This window comes from Monodelphis domestica, chromosome 6, assembly GCF_027887165.1.
Source record: "Monodelphis domestica isolate mMonDom1 chromosome 6, mMonDom1.pri, whole genome shotgun sequence".
Lineage (NCBI taxonomy): Eukaryota > Metazoa > Chordata > Mammalia > Didelphimorphia > Didelphidae > Monodelphis > Monodelphis domestica.
In genome coordinates, this window is record NC_077232.1 from 142574241 (window position 1) to 142593011 (window position 18771).

At 36.8% G+C, this 18771-nt stretch overlaps 1 protein-coding gene across 2 annotated transcripts in view; it reads left to right on the forward strand.

Moving 5' to 3' along the window:
- Window positions 1-6594: 6594 nt before the first annotated feature.
- CEP135 (centrosomal protein 135) overlaps window positions 6595-18771 on the forward strand; it is a 115121-nt gene continuing 102944 nt past the window's right edge. The window contains exons 1-4 of one of the 2 annotated variants that reach the window (XM_007496426.3): window positions 6595-6672; window positions 7150-7308; window positions 10591-10781; window positions 12147-12314. In XM_007496426.3, the coding sequence (XP_007496488.2) occupies window positions 7196-7308; window positions 10591-10781; window positions 12147-12314 (472 nt within the window). In that variant the 5' untranslated portion in view covers window positions 6595-6672; window positions 7150-7195. Of the gene's footprint in view, window positions 6673-7149; window positions 7309-10590; window positions 10782-12146; window positions 12315-18771 lie in introns of those variants that run through there. The other variant, XM_007496427.3, reaches the window with a different exon arrangement.

The following is an 18771-nucleotide window of genomic DNA, read 5'->3' on the forward strand; positions in this document are numbered from 1 at the left end:
GAGGTCATAATTATCTTATCATAATACTAAAATGGCTTAATTTTGTTTATAGTACATATTGATAGACACAATCTAAATATAAACAAAAGCATTGTGGGGTGGAGAGGGAGTCAATACTTGTTTTAAAACCTTTTCTTTCTCTTCTGGCTTAGGATCAATATTGTATATTAGTTCCAAGACAGAAAAGTAGTAAGGGATAGGCAATAGGAGATAAGTATCTTGTCCAGGGTAACACAGATAGGAAGTGTCTGAGGCCAGATCTGACCCCAGGACTTCCTGTCCCTTTGTCTCCAGGCCTGACTCTCAATCCATGAGCCATATAGCTGCTCCCTTAATAAACTCTTAGTATAGGGCTCCTATGCATGAGCAGCCTGTGACAACTACAGAGGCATCTCACTACTCTCCACTGCTGGAAAGATCCTCGCCCATGTTATATTCAACAGACTCCTGTCATCTGTTTCAGAGCAGAACCTGCCTGAATCACAATGTGGCTTCCGACCAGATCGCAGCACCATCGACATGGTCTTCACGGTGAGGCAAATGCAGGAAAAATGCCTTGAGCAGAACCTGAGTCTCTACATTGTCTTCATAGACCTGACAAAGGCGTTTGACACAGTGAACAGGGATGCATTGTGAGTGATCCTTAGCAAGCTCAGTTGCCTAGCAAAATTCGTCAAACTGATCCAGCTCTTTCATGTCGACATGACAGGGGAAGTCCTATCTGGTGGAGAGACTTCCAATTGCTTCAACATCTCCAATGGTGTGAAACAAGGCTGTGTCCTCGCTCCGGTACTATTCAACCTATTTTTCACCCAAGTATTACAACATGCTGTGATGGATCTAGACCTGGGCGTCTACATCAAATACCGACTGGATGGCTCACTATTCGACCTTCGCCACCTGACCGCAAAAACAAAGACAACAGAGAGACTCATCCTGGAAGCTCTCTTCACAGATGACTGTGCTCTCATGGCCCACCAAGAAAATCATCTCCAAACCATTGTGGACAGGTTCTCTACCGCAACAAAACTGTTTGGCCTGACTATCAGCCTCACCAAAACAGAGGTGCTGTTCCAACCTGCACCAGGGAGGCCAACTAACCAGCCGTGCATTACAATCCACAGCACTCAGCTTTCTAATGTCAACACTTTCAAATACCTGGGCAGCACCATCGCCCACGACGGGTCCCTAGACCATGAGATCAATGCCAGGATCCAAAAGGCCAGCCAGGCACTCGGGCGGCTGCGCTCCAAAGTCCTCCAACACAGCGGTGTAAGCACTGCGACGAAGCTCAAAGTGTACAACGCAGTGGTCTTCAGCTCGCTCCTGTACAGTTGCGAGACATGGACACTGTACCGAAAGCACAGGAAACAGCTGGAGCAATTCCACCAACGCTCCCTCTGGTCAATCATGAGGATCCGATGGCAGGACCGAATCACCAATCAGGAAGTCCTCGACAGAGCCAACTCCACCAGCATCGAAGTCATGGTCCTCCAAACCCAGCTATGATGGTCTGGACACGTCATCCGCATGGACCCCCAGCGAATACCAAGACGGGTATTCTATGGTGATGTCAGCTGGACTCAGGAAACAAGGCCGACCAAGGAAAAGATTCAAGGATCAGCTAAAGTCCAACTTGAAGTGGGCTGGCATGACACCAAAGCAACTAGAACTCGCTGCCTCTGACAGAAGCAGCTGGCGAACCCACATTCACCATGCCGCCACCACCTTTGAAGATGAGCGATGTCCACGTCTTGCCGCTCAGGCCGACACCAGGCCACAACCGCACCTCCTGTAACAACTGGCGTCCCAGGCCCCAAGTGCCACAAACTGTGTGCCTCAGCCTTTGGACTCCAAAGCCACATGAGGGTACACTGTAGATGAAACTGCACAAAGACAATTGTCATTCTCGGTCACCGAGAGACTACCACTATAGGGCTCGTACAGGAGGCAGGTAAGTACTCACAATTTCTATACATGGTGATTACTAGATATTATATATGAATTACAAGAATATATTAATATTAGCTACAATAGCGAATAGTATAGCACTTTAAGATTTGCAGAACACTTTGAAAGAGTTATTTTGTTTGATTTTCACAACCACCCGGGAAAGTAGGTGCTATTTGTTACCCCCCCTTCAGCAGATAAGGAAACTGAGGCAACAGAAGTTAAGAGACTTGCCCAAAGTCACACTGCCAGTAAGTATCTGGGTCTGGATTTGAACTTGAGCTTTCCTGACTCTACAGCCATCACTCTATTTTCTGGGTCATCCTGTTAGTGCTTGAGACTGGGTTTGCTCTTCCAGTAGCCAGTAGTTCTGTTTTTTCCATGCTCACGTGGTACTGCCAAGTCTCAGGGTGTTTTAGCCAGACCAGACTTTCCTGTTCGGCTAGAGGTCGCTGTAGGCTAGCGTTAGCGGGGCAGCCGTTTGGCTTCCGGACCTGGGCCGCTGCGGCGCCGCCATAACCTGGCTGCCGAGTCTCTCCGCCCGCCTGGCCGCCTTGTATCTCCTCCTCCTCCTCCCCCTCCCTCGTGTTACCAGGCAACGGGGGCGCCTCCACCCTGGCCGGCTAGTTCCGTCTCTCTCGCGCCATTTTCAAACTGCTCTAGTGCCTGGTTTGGCTTCTTAGAGGGAAAGAGGTGAGAGCGAGGAGGACACGGTTCTGGGGCTGGTCGATGCGACCGGAGGAAGTGACTGGAGCTCTTGGTAACACTGCGGACGGGAGGGCCGGGACCGAGAGCCGGGGGGGTCAGGGAGCCGGGGGAGCTCGTGGGCGATGCTGCCGCCCTGGAGGAGGGGAGGTGGAAGCGGGGCCTGGAGTTAGCAGCTGCAGCTCGCCCCGGCCCGGCCCGGCCTCTGGCGGGGAGGGGGGCGAACCCGGAACCCGGCAGCTAGAACCCTTGGTTCGGCATTTAAAAACTCTAAGAAGTAATTTGACCTGCTGGCGTTTACCGATGTTACGCAGCAAGCATTAATGAGGTTCCGCTGGGCATGCTAGGAAAGACTGAGTGTGCCTGCGCTCAGGGAGCCAGTAGATAATCTCAGAAGCCCTTTCTAGCACCAAGGCAGCCGAGTATAGTACGAAGATTGGGAGTCGGGCAACCTGGGCTTTTAAAAGTCCGGTCTGGCCATTGGTAGCTTGACATTGACAACGCACTTTAAATATATTATGTCATTTGGCCTCACATTAGTTCAGAGGCAATCTTAATGTAATGCTTATTTGAAAAAGTAACTATAAACTTAATAACCACCAGCAAAACAGATACTCCAATAGAAAAAATAAAGCATATCATCTTGCCTAAAGCCCTTAGCATTTAATAAAGAAACAGATGAATTGATGAATAACGAGAAAATACTGTTGTGTACAAGTGTATTTGTTGTAGGTCAGTTTTGTCAAGACCTCTCTATCACTCCACTATCTCTCGAGATTTGTCCAAGTTCATGTTCATTGTTTCAGTGACTTTCTCCCCTCATCCTCTGTCTTTCCCTTCTTTTGTCTTCAATCTTTCCCAACATTGGGGTTGTTTGGTTTTTTTCCCCCAGCAAGTCCTGCCTTGGCGTTATGTGGCCAGAGTATTTCAGTTTCAATTTTAACTTTTGACTCTTTTGATCTCTTTGCTGTCCAAGGGTCTTTCAGAAGTCTTCTCCACTGGATTTCTGTTTTCCTTATAACCCAACTCTCAAAGCCATACATAATAGAACTTTGAGTAGGGATTTTTGTTGGCAAAGTGATGTCTCTTCATTTTAGTATGCTTTTCAGAGATGCCATGGCTTTTTTAAAGGAGCAAGTCTTGCATGGCTTTCTTTGCTCTCTGCAGTGATCTTTTGCCCCAAGATATAAAATCTGAAGTGGCTTCCATTTCTTCTTCAGTAATGGGGACAGTTACCAATATCTTTAATTTTTTGATGTGAAGCTCCAACCCAGCTTTTATACTTTCCTCTTTCACCCTTATCAAAAGGCCTCTTAATTCTTCCTTCTCTGCCTCCAGAGTGGAATTATCTGCATATCTGACATTGTTGGGATTTCTCTGGGACAGCTTTCATTTCAGATTTTGGTTCTTCTAGGTTGGCATTTTGTATGATGCTCTCTGCCTATAATTTAAATAAATAAGGTGACAATATATATAGCCTTGCTTCTGATCTTAAACTAATCAGTAGTTCTAGGTTTGGTTCTAACTGTTCTCTTTACTGATTCTGACCTGGCTTTTTTTTTTAATAGTCAATATTTATGCAGTCCTAGTTGAACTGATCTCATTTTGTACATTTCATATATAACTATTTTTCTTGGATGTTTCATATTTAGTGGTTTTTTATATTATGTTAATATAATTTGTTCAGCCATTGTCCCTTTGTTGAACATATGTGTTTTCAATTTTTTTACTTTTATAAATAGAAAGATTGAATTGTTTTGTTGAATGGATAGAATTTTATGGTCTTTGGAAGATCAAGTACTAGCAGAATATGTCCAAAACAGAACCCATTTTCTCTTCTCTCTACTCCTTCCCTTCTTCCATCCTTCCTTTTTTTAAACTGTTGAGGACATGATTGTCCTCACAGTCATACAGTATCAGTATCAACTTCAAACCCTCACTTGTGCTCACCCAATATATATCATTTGTTGCCAAGTCTCATCATTTCTATCTTCATATCATCTCTTTTATATAGTCACCTTTTTTTTAACTCTCTCAGGCAAGCACTCTATATGGGTCCTCAACACCTAACCACCCGGATTGCAGTAGTCTTCTGAATGTTCTCTCTTACTCAGGTATCTTCTTCACTCCTTCACTCCAGTCTACCCTCCTTTTAACTATGACAGATATCATTCTAAAGGAATGGTCTTACCATGTAACATATCTACCTAGCTCCTAACCCTACTTATGGGAATTTATAGAGGCTCCCTATTGTCTTCAGGAACAGCTATAAAAATTCTTCCTTTGGCTTTCAAATCCCTTCACAAATTGGCCTCTTCCTACATTGTCATTATTTTTATACTTTATGCCCCAACAGATGTGTCATAATCCACTGGCTTTCTTGTTGATTCTTATATAGGATACTCTGTCTCTGCTTTGTGCTTTTTCACTAGTTGTCCCCCTTGCCTGGAATGTTCTCCATCTCTTGCTTCCTGGATTCCCTGGCTTCCTTTAAGGCTCAGTTAAAATCCTACTTAGTGTAAAATTCTTTCCCTGTCATACCCAATGCCTATGCCTTGCCTTTGAGATTCCCTCCAGTTTATCCTGTTTATATCTTCTGTGTACATAGTTGTATATTGTCTCCCTTATTAGAATGGGAGCTTCTTGAAGGCAGGTATTTTTTTAAAGAATATGTTTATTATTTTTAAAAGTTTAATTAATTAATTAAGATTATTTTTCCATAGTTATATGATTCATGTTCTTTCCCTCCCCACCTCCCATCCTCTTCCCATAGCCAGTGAGCAATTCCACTGGGTTTTACATGTGTCATTGATCACGACCTATTTCTATATTGATTTTTGCACTAGGGTGATCATTTAGAGTCTATATCCCCAAACATATCCCCATCGAACCATGTGATCAAGCAGTTGTTTTTCTGCTGTGTTTCTATTCCCAAAATTCTTTCCCTGAATATGGATAGTGTTCTTTCTCATAAGTCCCTCAGAATTGTCCTGGGTCATTGCATTGCTGCTAGTAGAGAAGTCCATTACATTTGATTGTGCCACAGTATATCTGTCTTTGTGTATACTGTTCTCCTGGTTCTGCTCCTCCCACTCTGCATCAATTCCTGGAGGTCACCAGTTCACATGGAATTCCTCCACTTCATTATTCCTTTGAGCACAATAGTATACCATCACCAACAGATACCACAGTTTGTTCAGCCATTCCCCAGTGAAAGTGCATCCCCTCATTTTCTAATTTTTTACCACCACAAAGAGAGCAGCTGTGAATATTTTTGTACAAGTCTTTTTCCTTATGACCTCTTTGGGGTACGAACCCAGCAGTGCTATGGCTGGATCAAAGGGCAGGCAGTCTTTAGTGCCCTTTGCACGTAGTTCCAAATTGCCCTCCAGAATGGTTGGATCAATTCACAGCTCCACCAGCAATGCATTAATGTCCCTACTTTGCCACATCCCCTCCAGCATTCATTACTTTCCTTTGCTGTCATGTTAGCCAATTTGCTAGGTGTGAGTTGGTACCTCAGAGTTGTTTTCATTTGCATTTCTCTAATTATAAGAGATTCTTTTTCATGTGCTTATTGATACTTTTGGTTTCTTTATTTGAAAATTAAGGCAAGGATTTTTTGCTTTACTTTTGATGCTTTTTCTCAAGTGCAATAGTTGGCATATAGTAATTACTTATATATTGATTGACTCATCTCATAGGGTTGTTATGATAGTTAAGTTAGAAATGTATTAATAAATGTAAGACTGCTTTTGTAATCTATAAATCTAGATAAAAATTAATGTGTGTTTACCAAATTCATTTGCAGACTATCAGAGTTAGTAATAGAAAAGTAAAAGGCTTCTATTATGTGCCAGGCTTCTAAATCTTTAGATCATAAGGTGCATTTATGTTCATTACAGGTATTTTTGTTCTCCAGGACCTGTATCCTAGGAAAGACAGATCCCTTCTGTGGAGGTGATCGCATTGTTACTTGACTGTGAAAGGAATCCAAAAAAGTCAGGGCTGTAACAGGCAAGTTGTTCAAAGGAATGATAACAGAAAAAAATTGGCGATGGGAGGTGTTTGGGATGGTGAGAGAAGATTTGTTTATATGTTAGACTATCATAATGTGGAAAATGATTTGACAGGTTTGGGCATGTGAACTTAGTGTTATATTAATTGGCAAAGATTCAGTAATAGTAAGGTACTATAAAACTAGAAATTATTACTAGACAGTTTTTAGGATAGAGTCCTTTAGTCCAGGGAGAATAGTAGTCAATGTTAAACCAGGAAAGAAATGAAACATGCAGATATGTGAAAAAACTTTATATTATGTGACATAACATATAAAATAATTCTGTAGTTTTATAAAAGTTCCAGAAAGTATATTCTTTTGGAAAGAGAAGCATGATATAATTGCCTTATGTGCAAATAAACTTAAACAATTTTTTTCTTTAAATAGTTGTTCACTTCTTTAATGAAAATATGTTGAAATTTTCTCTTTTTCAGGCTATCAATTTTTTGATGGTGATAAAAACAATTTTGGAGATTCACCATGAGTTCAGCTGCAGAAAGAAAATTTATTAACATCAGAAAAAGACTGGATCAGATGGGATATCGACAGCCCTTGAGTGTTGATTGTTTACCTTTGGTAGAGAAACTTTTTAGGTACAAATAAATAATTGAATTTAAAACTTAAATGCCTATGAACTATGCCTATAGTTGTAACTACTATATGCTTTAAAAAAGAAAATGTTAGGATTTCAAAAGTTATGAGCCATCTGAAATTCTTATATGCTTTCTAAGATTCCACTTGTGTATGGTCCATAATAACCATTTCCACCTTTCCTCCTTGTTGAATTTTGTACATTTTTATACTACTCTTCAAATTTAATTGTTAGAATTTTTCTTTTTATTTAGTTGTCTGCATGGTCCATAGTTCTCTTGATCACTTTTAATATAAATTCTCAGTTCTGTAATATGGTCGTGGATGTTGTATATTACCTTAACTCTGAGGTATTTCTCCTCTCATTCTGTAATTTTCTTAATTGAGTTTTCTTAAAATAGATCTCTAGAGTAGTGGTATTAGAATATTTTTATAGTTGTAATTCTACTCCTTTTTTTTTCCAGTGTTTCTTTTCTGTCTGACAGAACTCTAAGACAGAAGGGCAAGGGCTAGATAAACTAAGTTAAGTGATGTTTCCAGGGTCACTCACACAGCTAGAAAGTATTAGAGGCCAGATTTTGATCCAGGTCCTCCCGACTCCAGGCCTGGCCCTCTATCTGGTGTGCTACCTCATTGCCCCCTGAATTTATTCTTAGATGTACTTGAAGCCATATATTGATACTTTATTTTGCCTACCAAATAGAAACATTAAAAGAATCATATAATGCCATCAAATTTTAAATAAGCCTTGTATTTTTAATGTGAACACTACTAGTAAGTCACAGTAGTATTTAGTTGAATAAATAAGTTCATGTCTTCTAGCATGGATTCTTACCCTTTTTGTGTCAAAAACCTCTTTGGTAGTTTGGCAAAATCTATTAATTTCTCTGAATAATATTTTTAAGTGCTTAAAATATAATACCTAAGATGAGAAAGGAAACCAATTATATTGAAAAATAGTAATCAATATTAAAACATCAAGTTTAGATCCCAAGTTAAGAATTTTGGTTTTATAAGATGATTTTAGTTCTTTGAATGAAAAGTTGTTTACAAATATACTGTTATTTTTAATATGTCCATTGATAACCAATTCATGATCATCTTTGGTTATGAATAATTTTTAGCACAAAGCTTATTTTACAATTTTGACCTTATTTCCTAGAAAGTATTTTGCCAGATTTGCTAACTTACAGGTGAATTGAAAGATTAATGTTTAATTTTTTTTCTTCTCTTATCTAATCTTTAAAAGTGCTAAGGAATTTGTAAAGGAGGCAGAAATTAGTCAGTGAGTCAGAAAAAGGAAGAAAAGGAGAAAATTTGGAAAAATCAAGAAAGTAAAACTGCTGCTGAATAGTTACGAGAACTACTTATATGAATTGTAAGAATAATAGTGCGGCTTATCTCAACAAGACTGTTAGAACAATATGTATGGCTGTTTTGTTCATTTTGGAAAAAATCACATCAGTACCTATACCTATGGTTGTTTGATTTTCCAGGACTGCTTTGTTGTCATGAAAATCTTTATGGTTTTATGTCTAAGTTTTAATAGATATTGAAGGCCAGGGAAGGAGAGGGAATGAAAAAAAATTTGAATAACACATTTTCCCCTCCTGAATGTATTTCCTTTTTTTTCTATGCTTTCATATCTCTGGGAATCATAGACACAGAGCTAAAAAACAAATTTAATTTTATTATCTAAAGACAGGTCACTGTCAAATGATGACAGACATAGTTTGAATCAAGTGCCAAATTCTGGAAATAGTTTCTGTAGCTTCAAAAAAAAAGTCATTTTACAACAAATATATTGTGGGCAAAACAATTGTGCTAGATCCTGAGAGGTATTCATAGAGATCCCTGCCATCACAGAACAAGCTAACAGAGGAGTTTGTTTGATATACAACTTCACTGTTTAAGGAAAATCTAGTTTGAAAAACATTCCTCCCCATTTAGATCTATTTATGATGTCTTGTTGGTAATTTCAGTTTTTGGTTGTAAATGTTTTGTTTTGTTGGAATTGCTACATTGTAAACTACTTGAAAGTCTTTTTATCTCCTGTAGCAATGAATCCTGAGACACATAAATACTTAATAAATGAATAAAATACCAATTTAGTGGTAGAATAGTGGCTACAGTTTTCATCTTAATTTCTATCATTAAGTTCCTATAAAAAGTTTTTGAGTCCTTCCAATACACTAGAGTGAAACTCAGTTATAGTTGACTATATTTATCATCTTCAGGATTTTGTAGACATTTAAATTCCTTATTTTTTTCCTTATGTACTTTCCCTTTCCATTTTTCCTTTTGCACTTTTTAATAGGTAGACTTGGAGCTTAAAATGTGTAATTACCAATTTTCTTTTACCTTTTAGGCAAAGTGCCTAGAAGGGAGAATTAAAAAAAAAAAGTCAGTCATTAGTGACAACAGTTGTATCAATTATCAATACTCAGTTTTCCTTTCCTTCTCTTCTGCCAAAAAAAAGACAAAAAAAGGCCGTTTTTTAGTTCTAATATTTTAAGATAAATGGTTGAATAGATTTTTGCTTTAGTTAATAGAATAATTTTGTTATTAGAGTTTTTCTAATATCCTAGTAGAATAGCATATTCCACTAGGTGGTATAATATACTATGACATAGTATATTTTATGTTTTTATAATTTTAAGATAGTTATTTTTATGGTATATTTTATAATTATAAAATCCAAAGAACAATTTAACAATTAACAAATTTAACTTTTTCTCACTATTAAAATATATGCCTCCAAAAATTCATGTTTACATAAAATTTTATTCTTTGGAACAGAGTATTAAGTTTCTTATTTATAATCTCTAAAGAGCAATTACTTTGAGGAGAGTTAACTCTGATTTGTTAATTTTGATTATTTTAAATGAGTAAATTTGTATTGTTGATATGCTCATATTTTATTTAAACTTTCTCATCAACTACACTGCCAAATTTAGATATCAAAATTAGAAATCAAGGGAAAAAAACTGCCCATTGGGGAAGGATCAGGGAGCTTTATGTTGTTTGATTTTCAACAATGTGCAGGTTGTGGCATTGTTTTATTTTGACTTAGTATCATTATTTCTTACGACTCCTAAAATTGTTGCATTGTGTTCATTGTAAATTTAGAGTGATTTTTTTAAAGAAAATTTTTGACAATTTCATGAGACCTCTTAATAATTAGAGTAATATTATGGAATCACCACTACTTTATGATACAGCTATTAGAAAGTTTAGTGTTTTAATTTCACATACTGATATATTCTAGTGTTCTGTAATTTCAGTGACCTTGTTCATACAACGGAGAGTCTTCGGAAAACAAAACTATACGTTGGAAAAGCTGAAAAAGAAAGTGCCAATTTTGATTATGTTTTGGAACCTTATAAAAAAGAAAATGCTAAACTGACCAGGGAAAATAATGAACTACACCTGGATTTATTGAGGACAAAAGAACAATCAGAAATAAGTATAAAAGGTAACTGAAAATTTGGGATTTAAAAAAATTGTTCAATTTTATGTTTGAATTTTACTTTTCAGTGTATGGAAAGTTTTGTTATACTAATACTTTAGTGTATATATAGGAAATATCATTTTTCCTTTCAATTCTTCTTTTCTTATTAGGGAGTTGGAACCAAAGGAAAGATAGGCAAGCATCCTCTCTTTCTGTCTACTTTTTTTATCCTTTGAAAATTTATGCAATCTGGAAGTACAGTAAATATTATCAATTACAGTTTTCATAGAGATTAATAAATGCCAATATTTAATGTTTTCCTGAAATATTATTTAATAGTTGGAAATAGGAATAGTGGGGTAAGGTGCTAAAAACAAGTCAACACCTGAATTCTATAATATTGTTGAACTTTATTTCAGTTCAATAATATCATATCTTTGGAGGTATTAACTAATTGACTGGGGCAGGTTTGGTGACTGAGAGGAGGCTATACTAACAAAGCCTATAATTCTCTCCTTTCACCTTCCCCCACCCCAATTCCCCAAAACATTTACTACTGTTTGCTATCTTTTCAAAATTTTGTTACAGTAGAAAATAGCATCCATAATTAATATGAAATACAAAAAATAATTGATTGATCTATGATCTTTCCTAGTTTGTCTTCATTCTTTTATTACAAATTGGCCAGAATTTTTGGTATGAAAGAAGAATTAGTTAAAAAACAAACCATTTAAAAATCCCCATATTAATAACATTTCTGTCTCAGTGAATGTCTATCATTCTGACACTCTCGTCTCCAGAACCTTGGTATATGGAGAAATAGTGTAGATATAAACTTCCATTGATTATTATTATTATTTTAATTTGGAAAATTTTATTTGATTAATTAATTTAGAATATTTTTCCATGGTTACAAGATTTATGTTTTTTCCTTCCCCTTTTCCCTCCTCCCATAGCTGACATGCAATTCCACTGGGTTTTCTATGTGTCATTGATCAAGACCTATTTCCATATTCTCAATATTTGCACTAGGACAATTGTTTAGTCTCTATATCCCCAATCATATCCTCATCAACCCTTGTGATCAAGCAGTTGTTTTTCTTCTGTGTTTCTATTCCCATAGTTTTTCCTCTGGATGTGGATAGTGTTCTTTCTCATGAGTCTCTCGGAATTGTCCTGCATTATTGCATTGCTGCTAGTAGAGAAGTCCATTACATTTCATTGTACCACGGTCTATCAGTCTCTGTGTATAATGTTCTCCTGGTTCTTCTCCTTTCACTCTGCATCAGTTCCTGGAGGTCATTCCAGCTTGCATGGAATTCCTCCAGTCATTGATTCTTTTTAGAGTGATCCTTGTGATATTTTTTTCTTCTTCTTTTTCTTTTAAAGATTTGAAAGTCAAATTAAGAAAAATGGAGATTGAGACAGCTGACTTGAAGTTTCTGAATAATCAGTATGCTCATAAATTCAGAGTGTTGGAGAAGGAGAGCAAAGCCAAGAATGAAAAAATCCAGCAACTCCAAGAAAAGAACCTCCAAGCAGTGGTACAGACCCCAGGTATGGAAGGCAGGTGTCGGTGACAGAATCTACCTGTCAGTATGTGAGTCAAGTAAAAATTGAGGGGGGTTCATTTATTTATTTATTTTTGGGGGTATAAAATTATTTAATTAATATAGAATATTTTTCCATAGTTACACAATTCATATTCTTTCCCTCCCCTCCTCCCATCACCCCTATAGCCAATGAGCAATTCCACTGGGTTTTATATGTGACATTGATCAAGACCAATTTCCATATTATTGCTAATTGCACTAGGGTGCTTGCTTAGAGTCTGTATCCTCAATCATATCCTCATCAACCCATATGATCAAGCAGTTGTTTTTCTGCTGTGTTTCTAGTCCCACAGCTCTTTCTCTGGATGTGGATAGCATTCTTTCTTATGAGTCCCTCAGAATTGTCCTGGATTATTGCATTGCTGCTAGTAGAGAAGTCCATTACATTCGATTGTACCACAGTATATCAGTCTCTTTGTATAATGTTCTCCTGGTTCTGTTCCTTTTACTCTGCATCAATTCCTGGAGATCGTTCTAGTTCACATGGAATTCCTCCAGTTCAGTATTCCTTTTAGCACAATAGTATTCCATCACCAAAAGATACCACAATTTGTTCAGCCATTTCCCAATCAAGGGACAACCCCTCATTTTCCAGTTTTTACCACCACAAAGAGTGCAGCTATGAATGTTCTTGTACAAGTCTTTTTCTTTATTATCTCTTTGGGGTATAAACTCAGCAGTAGTATGGCTGGATCAAAAGGCAGACAGCCTTTTAGTGCCCTTTGGGCATAGTTCCAAATTGCCTTCCAGAATGGTTGGATCAATTCACAATTCCACCAGCAGTGTATTAGTGTCCTAATTTGGCCACATCTCTCCAACATTTATTACTTTCCTTTGCTGTCATTTTAGCCAATCTATTAGTTGTGAGGTATTACTTCAGAGTTGTTTTGATTTGCATTTCTCGAATTAAAAGAGATTTAGAATACTTTTTCATGTGCTTATTGACAGTTTTGATTTCTTTATCTGAAAATTGCCTATTCATGTACCTTGCACATTTATCAGTTGGGGAATGGCTTACTTTTTTGTACAATTGATTTAGCTCCTTATAAATTTGAGTAATTAGACCTTTATCAGAGATTTTTGTGATAAAGATTTTTTCCCAATTTGTTACTTCCCTTCTAATTTTGATTGCATTGGTTTTGTTTGTACAAAAAAAACAAAACTTTTTCATTTAATGTAATCAGAATTATTTATTTTATATTTTGTGATATTTTCTAACTCTTGCTTGGTCTTAAAATCTTTCCTTTCCCCAAAATCTGACAGGTAAACTATTCTATGCTCACCTAATTTACTTATAATTTCCTTCTTTATATTCAAGTCATTCACCCTCCTGAATTTATCTTGGTGTAGGGTGTGAGATGTTGATCTAAACCTAATCTCTCCCATACTGTTTTCCAATTTTCCCAGCAGTGTTTGTCAAATAGTGGATTTTTGTCCCAAAACCTGGGTTTTGGGGGTTTATCATACACTGTCTTGCTGAGGTCATTTACCCCAAGTTTATTTTATTGATCCTCCCTTCTGTCTCTTAACCAGTACCAAATTATTTTGATGATCCCTGCTTTATAGTATTGTTTAAGATCTGGTACTAGGCCCCCCTCCACATTTCTTTTTCATCATTTTCCTTGATATTCTTGATCTTTTGTTCTTCTAAATGAACTTTTTTTTTTTTTACTAAATTAGAAAAAACTATAACAGTTTCTTGGTAGTTTGGTAGGTATGGCACTAAATAAGTAAATTAAATTGGGTAGGACTGTCATTTTTATTATGTTAGCTCGTTCTACCCATGAGCAATCAAAGTTTTTCCAATTGTTTAGATCTAGTTTTAATTATGTAGAAATTGTTTTGTAGTTGTGTTCATATAATTCCTGTGTTTGTCTTGGCAGATAAGATTTCTAAGTATTTTATATTGTCTAGGGTGATTTTAAATGGAATTTCTCTAACTCTTGCTGCCTTGATGTGTTGGAAAAATATAGAAATGCTGATTATTTATGTGGGTTTATTTTGTATCCTGCAACTTTCCTAATGTTGTTGATTATTTCCATTATCTTTTTAGTTGATTCTCTAGGATTCTTTAAGTAGACCATCATATCATCTGCAAAGAGTGATAGCTTGGTTTCCTCATTGCCAAGTTTAATACCTTCAATTTCTTTTTCTTCTCTAATTGCTGCTGCTAGTGTTTCTAGTACAATTTTAAATAATAGAGGTGATAGTGGGCCTCTTTGTTTCACTCTTGATCTTATTGGGAAGGCTCCTAAGTTATCACCATTGCAGATGATGCTTTCTTATGGTTTTAAATATATAGTGTTTATTATTTTCAGGAAAGGCCCTTCTATTCCTATACTTACTTTGTAGTGTTTTTAATAGAAATGAGTGTTGTATTTTGTTAAAGGCTTTTTCTGCACCAATTGAGATAAGCATGTGATTTTTGTTGGTTTGCTTGTTAATATGGTCAATTATGTGGATGGTTTTCCTAATATTGAGCCATCCTTGCATTCCTAGTATAAATCCCACCTGATCATAATGAATAATCCTCCTGATCACTTGCTGGAGTCTTTTTGCTAGTATTCTATTTGATATTTTTTGCATCTATGTTCATTAAGCAGTTGGTCTGTAGTTTTCTTTCTCTGTTTTTGATCTGCCTGGCTCTGGAATCAGTACCATATTTGTTTCATAAAAGGAATTTGGTAGAACTCCTTCTTTGTTTATTTTGTCAAATAGTTTTTATCGTGTTGGGATTAGTTGTTCTTTAAATGTTTGATAGAATTCACTTGTGAATCCGTCTGGTCCTGGGGATTTTTTCTTAGGGAGTTCTTTGATGGTTTGTTCAATTTCTTTTTCTGATATGGGTTGAGTGGAGTTTAGCATCTGAATAATAATAGGCTGTTTATTGCTGGGCTTTAATGATTTTTAATCATTAAAATTTAAATTAAAAATTTTTAATTTTTAATGATTTTTCAGAGACCCAGATAATTCTAAAAAGGAGAACTTCAGTTCTAGTGAGAGTGACTCAGTTTTTTGTTTTGCTAATATGATCTGATCATAGATTGAGATCTCACAGTCAACCAAGAAGCATAGCACCTTCTATGTTCCAGACACTTTGCTAGGTTCTGGAGATATGAGGACAAAAATGAAATAATTTCTCCCTTCAGGGGCTTATAATCTATGAGAAGAACCAGCAGACAGACATTCATTCATATGTTTAAAATATATTCAAACAAATTACAAGTCACTGGTAGGTAGGGGCTCAGGAAATATCTAATGTAGGAGATGGACTGTAAACTGAAGGTTGAGAGATACTCAATATTCTAAGCAGCATAAGTTAAGAGAGAGACAGAGACAGAGCATTGAATGAGTATCATAATGGGGAGAAAACTGCTTGGGTATGAGGTAATTAATGGAAGTTGTGATTGACAGAGAGGAAAGAAACTAGGATTTTAGATGACAGAGGATTTTATATATGAGTCTAAAAGCAATAGGGAGCCTCCTGAACTGAGGAATGACATTACCTCTGCTTTAGGAATAGCCCCTTTGGCAGCAATGTGGAGGTTAGATTGAACTGAGGAAGAGAGACCAATAAGGACTCTAATGCACTTGTCTAATTGAGAAATGATGACTATCTGTGTGGAGAGAAGAAAATGAATTGGAGATATGTTGATTTAGAATGAAAAAGAATTGAAAATTGATTGGAGAGTGTAGGGTATGGCCTCATAAGAAATCAAGACTGATTTGAGGTTGCAGACTTGTGAGAAGTGGTGGTATGGACAGAAATAAACAAATTTGGAAGAGATTTTGAATTTGGAAAGAAGAAAATCAGTTCTCTTTTGTCCAAGGAACATCCAAAACATCTAGTTCAAACTGTGTGATAAACAGCTTTTTCTGTGGGCCTGGATCCTGCCACAAGAGAGAAGAATGACCATTTAACTTGAGTCTTGATCTCATCTCTTTTGGTGATGTTTGACCTCAACTTTATTGCTTTAGAACTTGTGCTGTTCTCTGACTCATGGCCTTAATGGAGTTGTTAGATGAATTTTGGTTTTAAGACAATGGGCATTGACTTGTAAAAGCATTTATCAGTTTCCTAGAGGCAAAGCTTAGCTTCCTCTCTTCTTCAGTTCTGGGCATTGGCAGTCTTTATTTTATTTTATTTTTTTTTCCTGTATAGTTAGGCTCAAACTCGTTTGAATAATTCAGATCTCATTTGGGGATAATAGTAGGGACCAACTGGACCTGCAACTTTGTTATTTTTCCTTATCTTTTAAGGCACTGTTTTGTTGTATAGAATCAAATATTTTTTACAGTTAAAAAAAAAGAAAAAAGAAATCAGTAAGTAAAGTGGGGTTTTGTATTCCATACATCTTTTTTGGTCAGTTTTGTAACTATCAAAATATGGTCTGCTGTAGAATATTGTCTGAGAATCTATTTCCTTCTTAGTGCTTTTTTTTCTCATAAAGATTTTGTAAACCTAGGAAGGGCACATAGACTGGTGACATAGTCTTGATCACTTTTTAATAGAGTCTGAGATTTTTTTCTTCAAGTCTTCCTATTTCATATACCCTCAAAATGTCCACCTCTAGGCTTTAAATGATTGCCCGCCCTTTGACCCGGGCATACCACTGCTGGGTTTGTACCCCAAAGCAATAATAAGGAAAAAAAGACTTGTACAAAAATATTTGTAGCTGTGCTCTTTGTGGTGGCAAAAAATTGGAAAATGAGGGGATGCCCTTTGTTTGGGGAATGACCGAATAAATTATGGTTTCTATTGGTGATGGAATACTATTGTGATAAAAGGAATAATGAACTGGAGGAATTCCATGTGAAGTGGAATGACCTCCAGGAATTGATGCAGAGTGAGAGGAGCAGAACCAGGTGAACATTGTATACAGAGACTGATACACTGTGGTATAATTGAATGTAATGGACTTCTCCATTAGTGGCAATGCAATGATCCAGGACAATTCTGAAGTACTTAAGAGAAAGAACACTATCCACATCCAGAGAAAGAACTGTAGGAACAGAAATGCAGAAGAAAAACATATGGTCAATCACATGGTTCAGTGGGGATATGATTAGGGTATTGATGTTAAAAGATCACCCTAATGCAAATATGAATAACGTGGAAATAGGTTTTGAACAATGATACATTTGGAATTGCTTGTCAGCCCCGAGGTGGGGGGTATGTTAGAGAAGGGGGGGAAATCATGAATCATGTAACCATGGAAAAATATTCTAAATTAAAAAAAATATATATATATGTACACACACACACACACACACACACACACACACACACACCCCAATCTAAATAAAGAAAAAATCCTGCCACTTCTAGCAGTGGGCTTTGTTTGTACTTACTCTACTTCCATGGTCTTTCTCATTTTTCAATTCTTTAGGACCATTTCTTCTTTCCCAGGAAGCACATCTTCACTAACAGTGATTTAAAAAATTGTTTATTAGAGAAATTTTGTCATCTTTTCCTTTTTTAATCATTATATTGTCAAAACTTTCAGGTTCATCTTCATGTGTTTTTGTTGACAACTTTGAATAATTTGACCTTTTGCCAAGCTTTCCTTGAATGGTTTCCCCCACTGATTTTGTGAATTTTTTGAGTTGATAGTTTTTGGAATTATCTTCTACTCTATTCATTAATGAGTTAATATTCTAAATTGGTGCTTCCTGTGGTGGTCATATCATTCTGCTTGTTAAAGAGATCACATTTTTGCTAACTCTGACCCTTTCTGGTCTTTTCATTATTGATTGATTTATATTAAACATTTTCTTAGGAAATAGTGATTTCTTGCTACCTTAATTGTTTTCCATTCTCTTTTTAAAATATGTGAACTTTAGATTACTCCACCCTACTTAGTCTAACAAAATCAGGAATGTCTACACTCATACTTAAGGATTAAGTTTTTAGGAGGATGGCCTATGAAAGACATGTGCTAGTAAATAAATCAGAAACAACTGACAGACCCTTGGGCTGTCCTAAGTCAAGCCCAAGCTATCATTGGTACATGTGAGACGTAGGAAAGTGATGTAAAACTATCTATATATTTGGCATCACTTCCTCTCTCGGCTCTCTTGGATGGCGGAGAAGTGGCTGGCAGCAGTTGGCTGAGCGTGTCGGCATCTTGGCATGGTGGCTGCTATTGTCCGGTTTTTAGTGGTGAGTTTTCCTTGATACCATACTGGAGGAAGCCTAGTAACCTAGTTTGGTGAGGCGTCTTCTCTGACTTCTCTTGGAGTTTTAGGCTGATTCTCTCTCTTTTACCTTCCAAACACTATCCACTTAGAAGCCTCTAATCTTCTTCAGAAACCTTGTGGCAGAGGATTTTTAACTTCCCCTGGCACAGGCCAGGTGGGAGAAATCCTATACCCTCTTCCTCTCTCTTCTCCTTGATTTC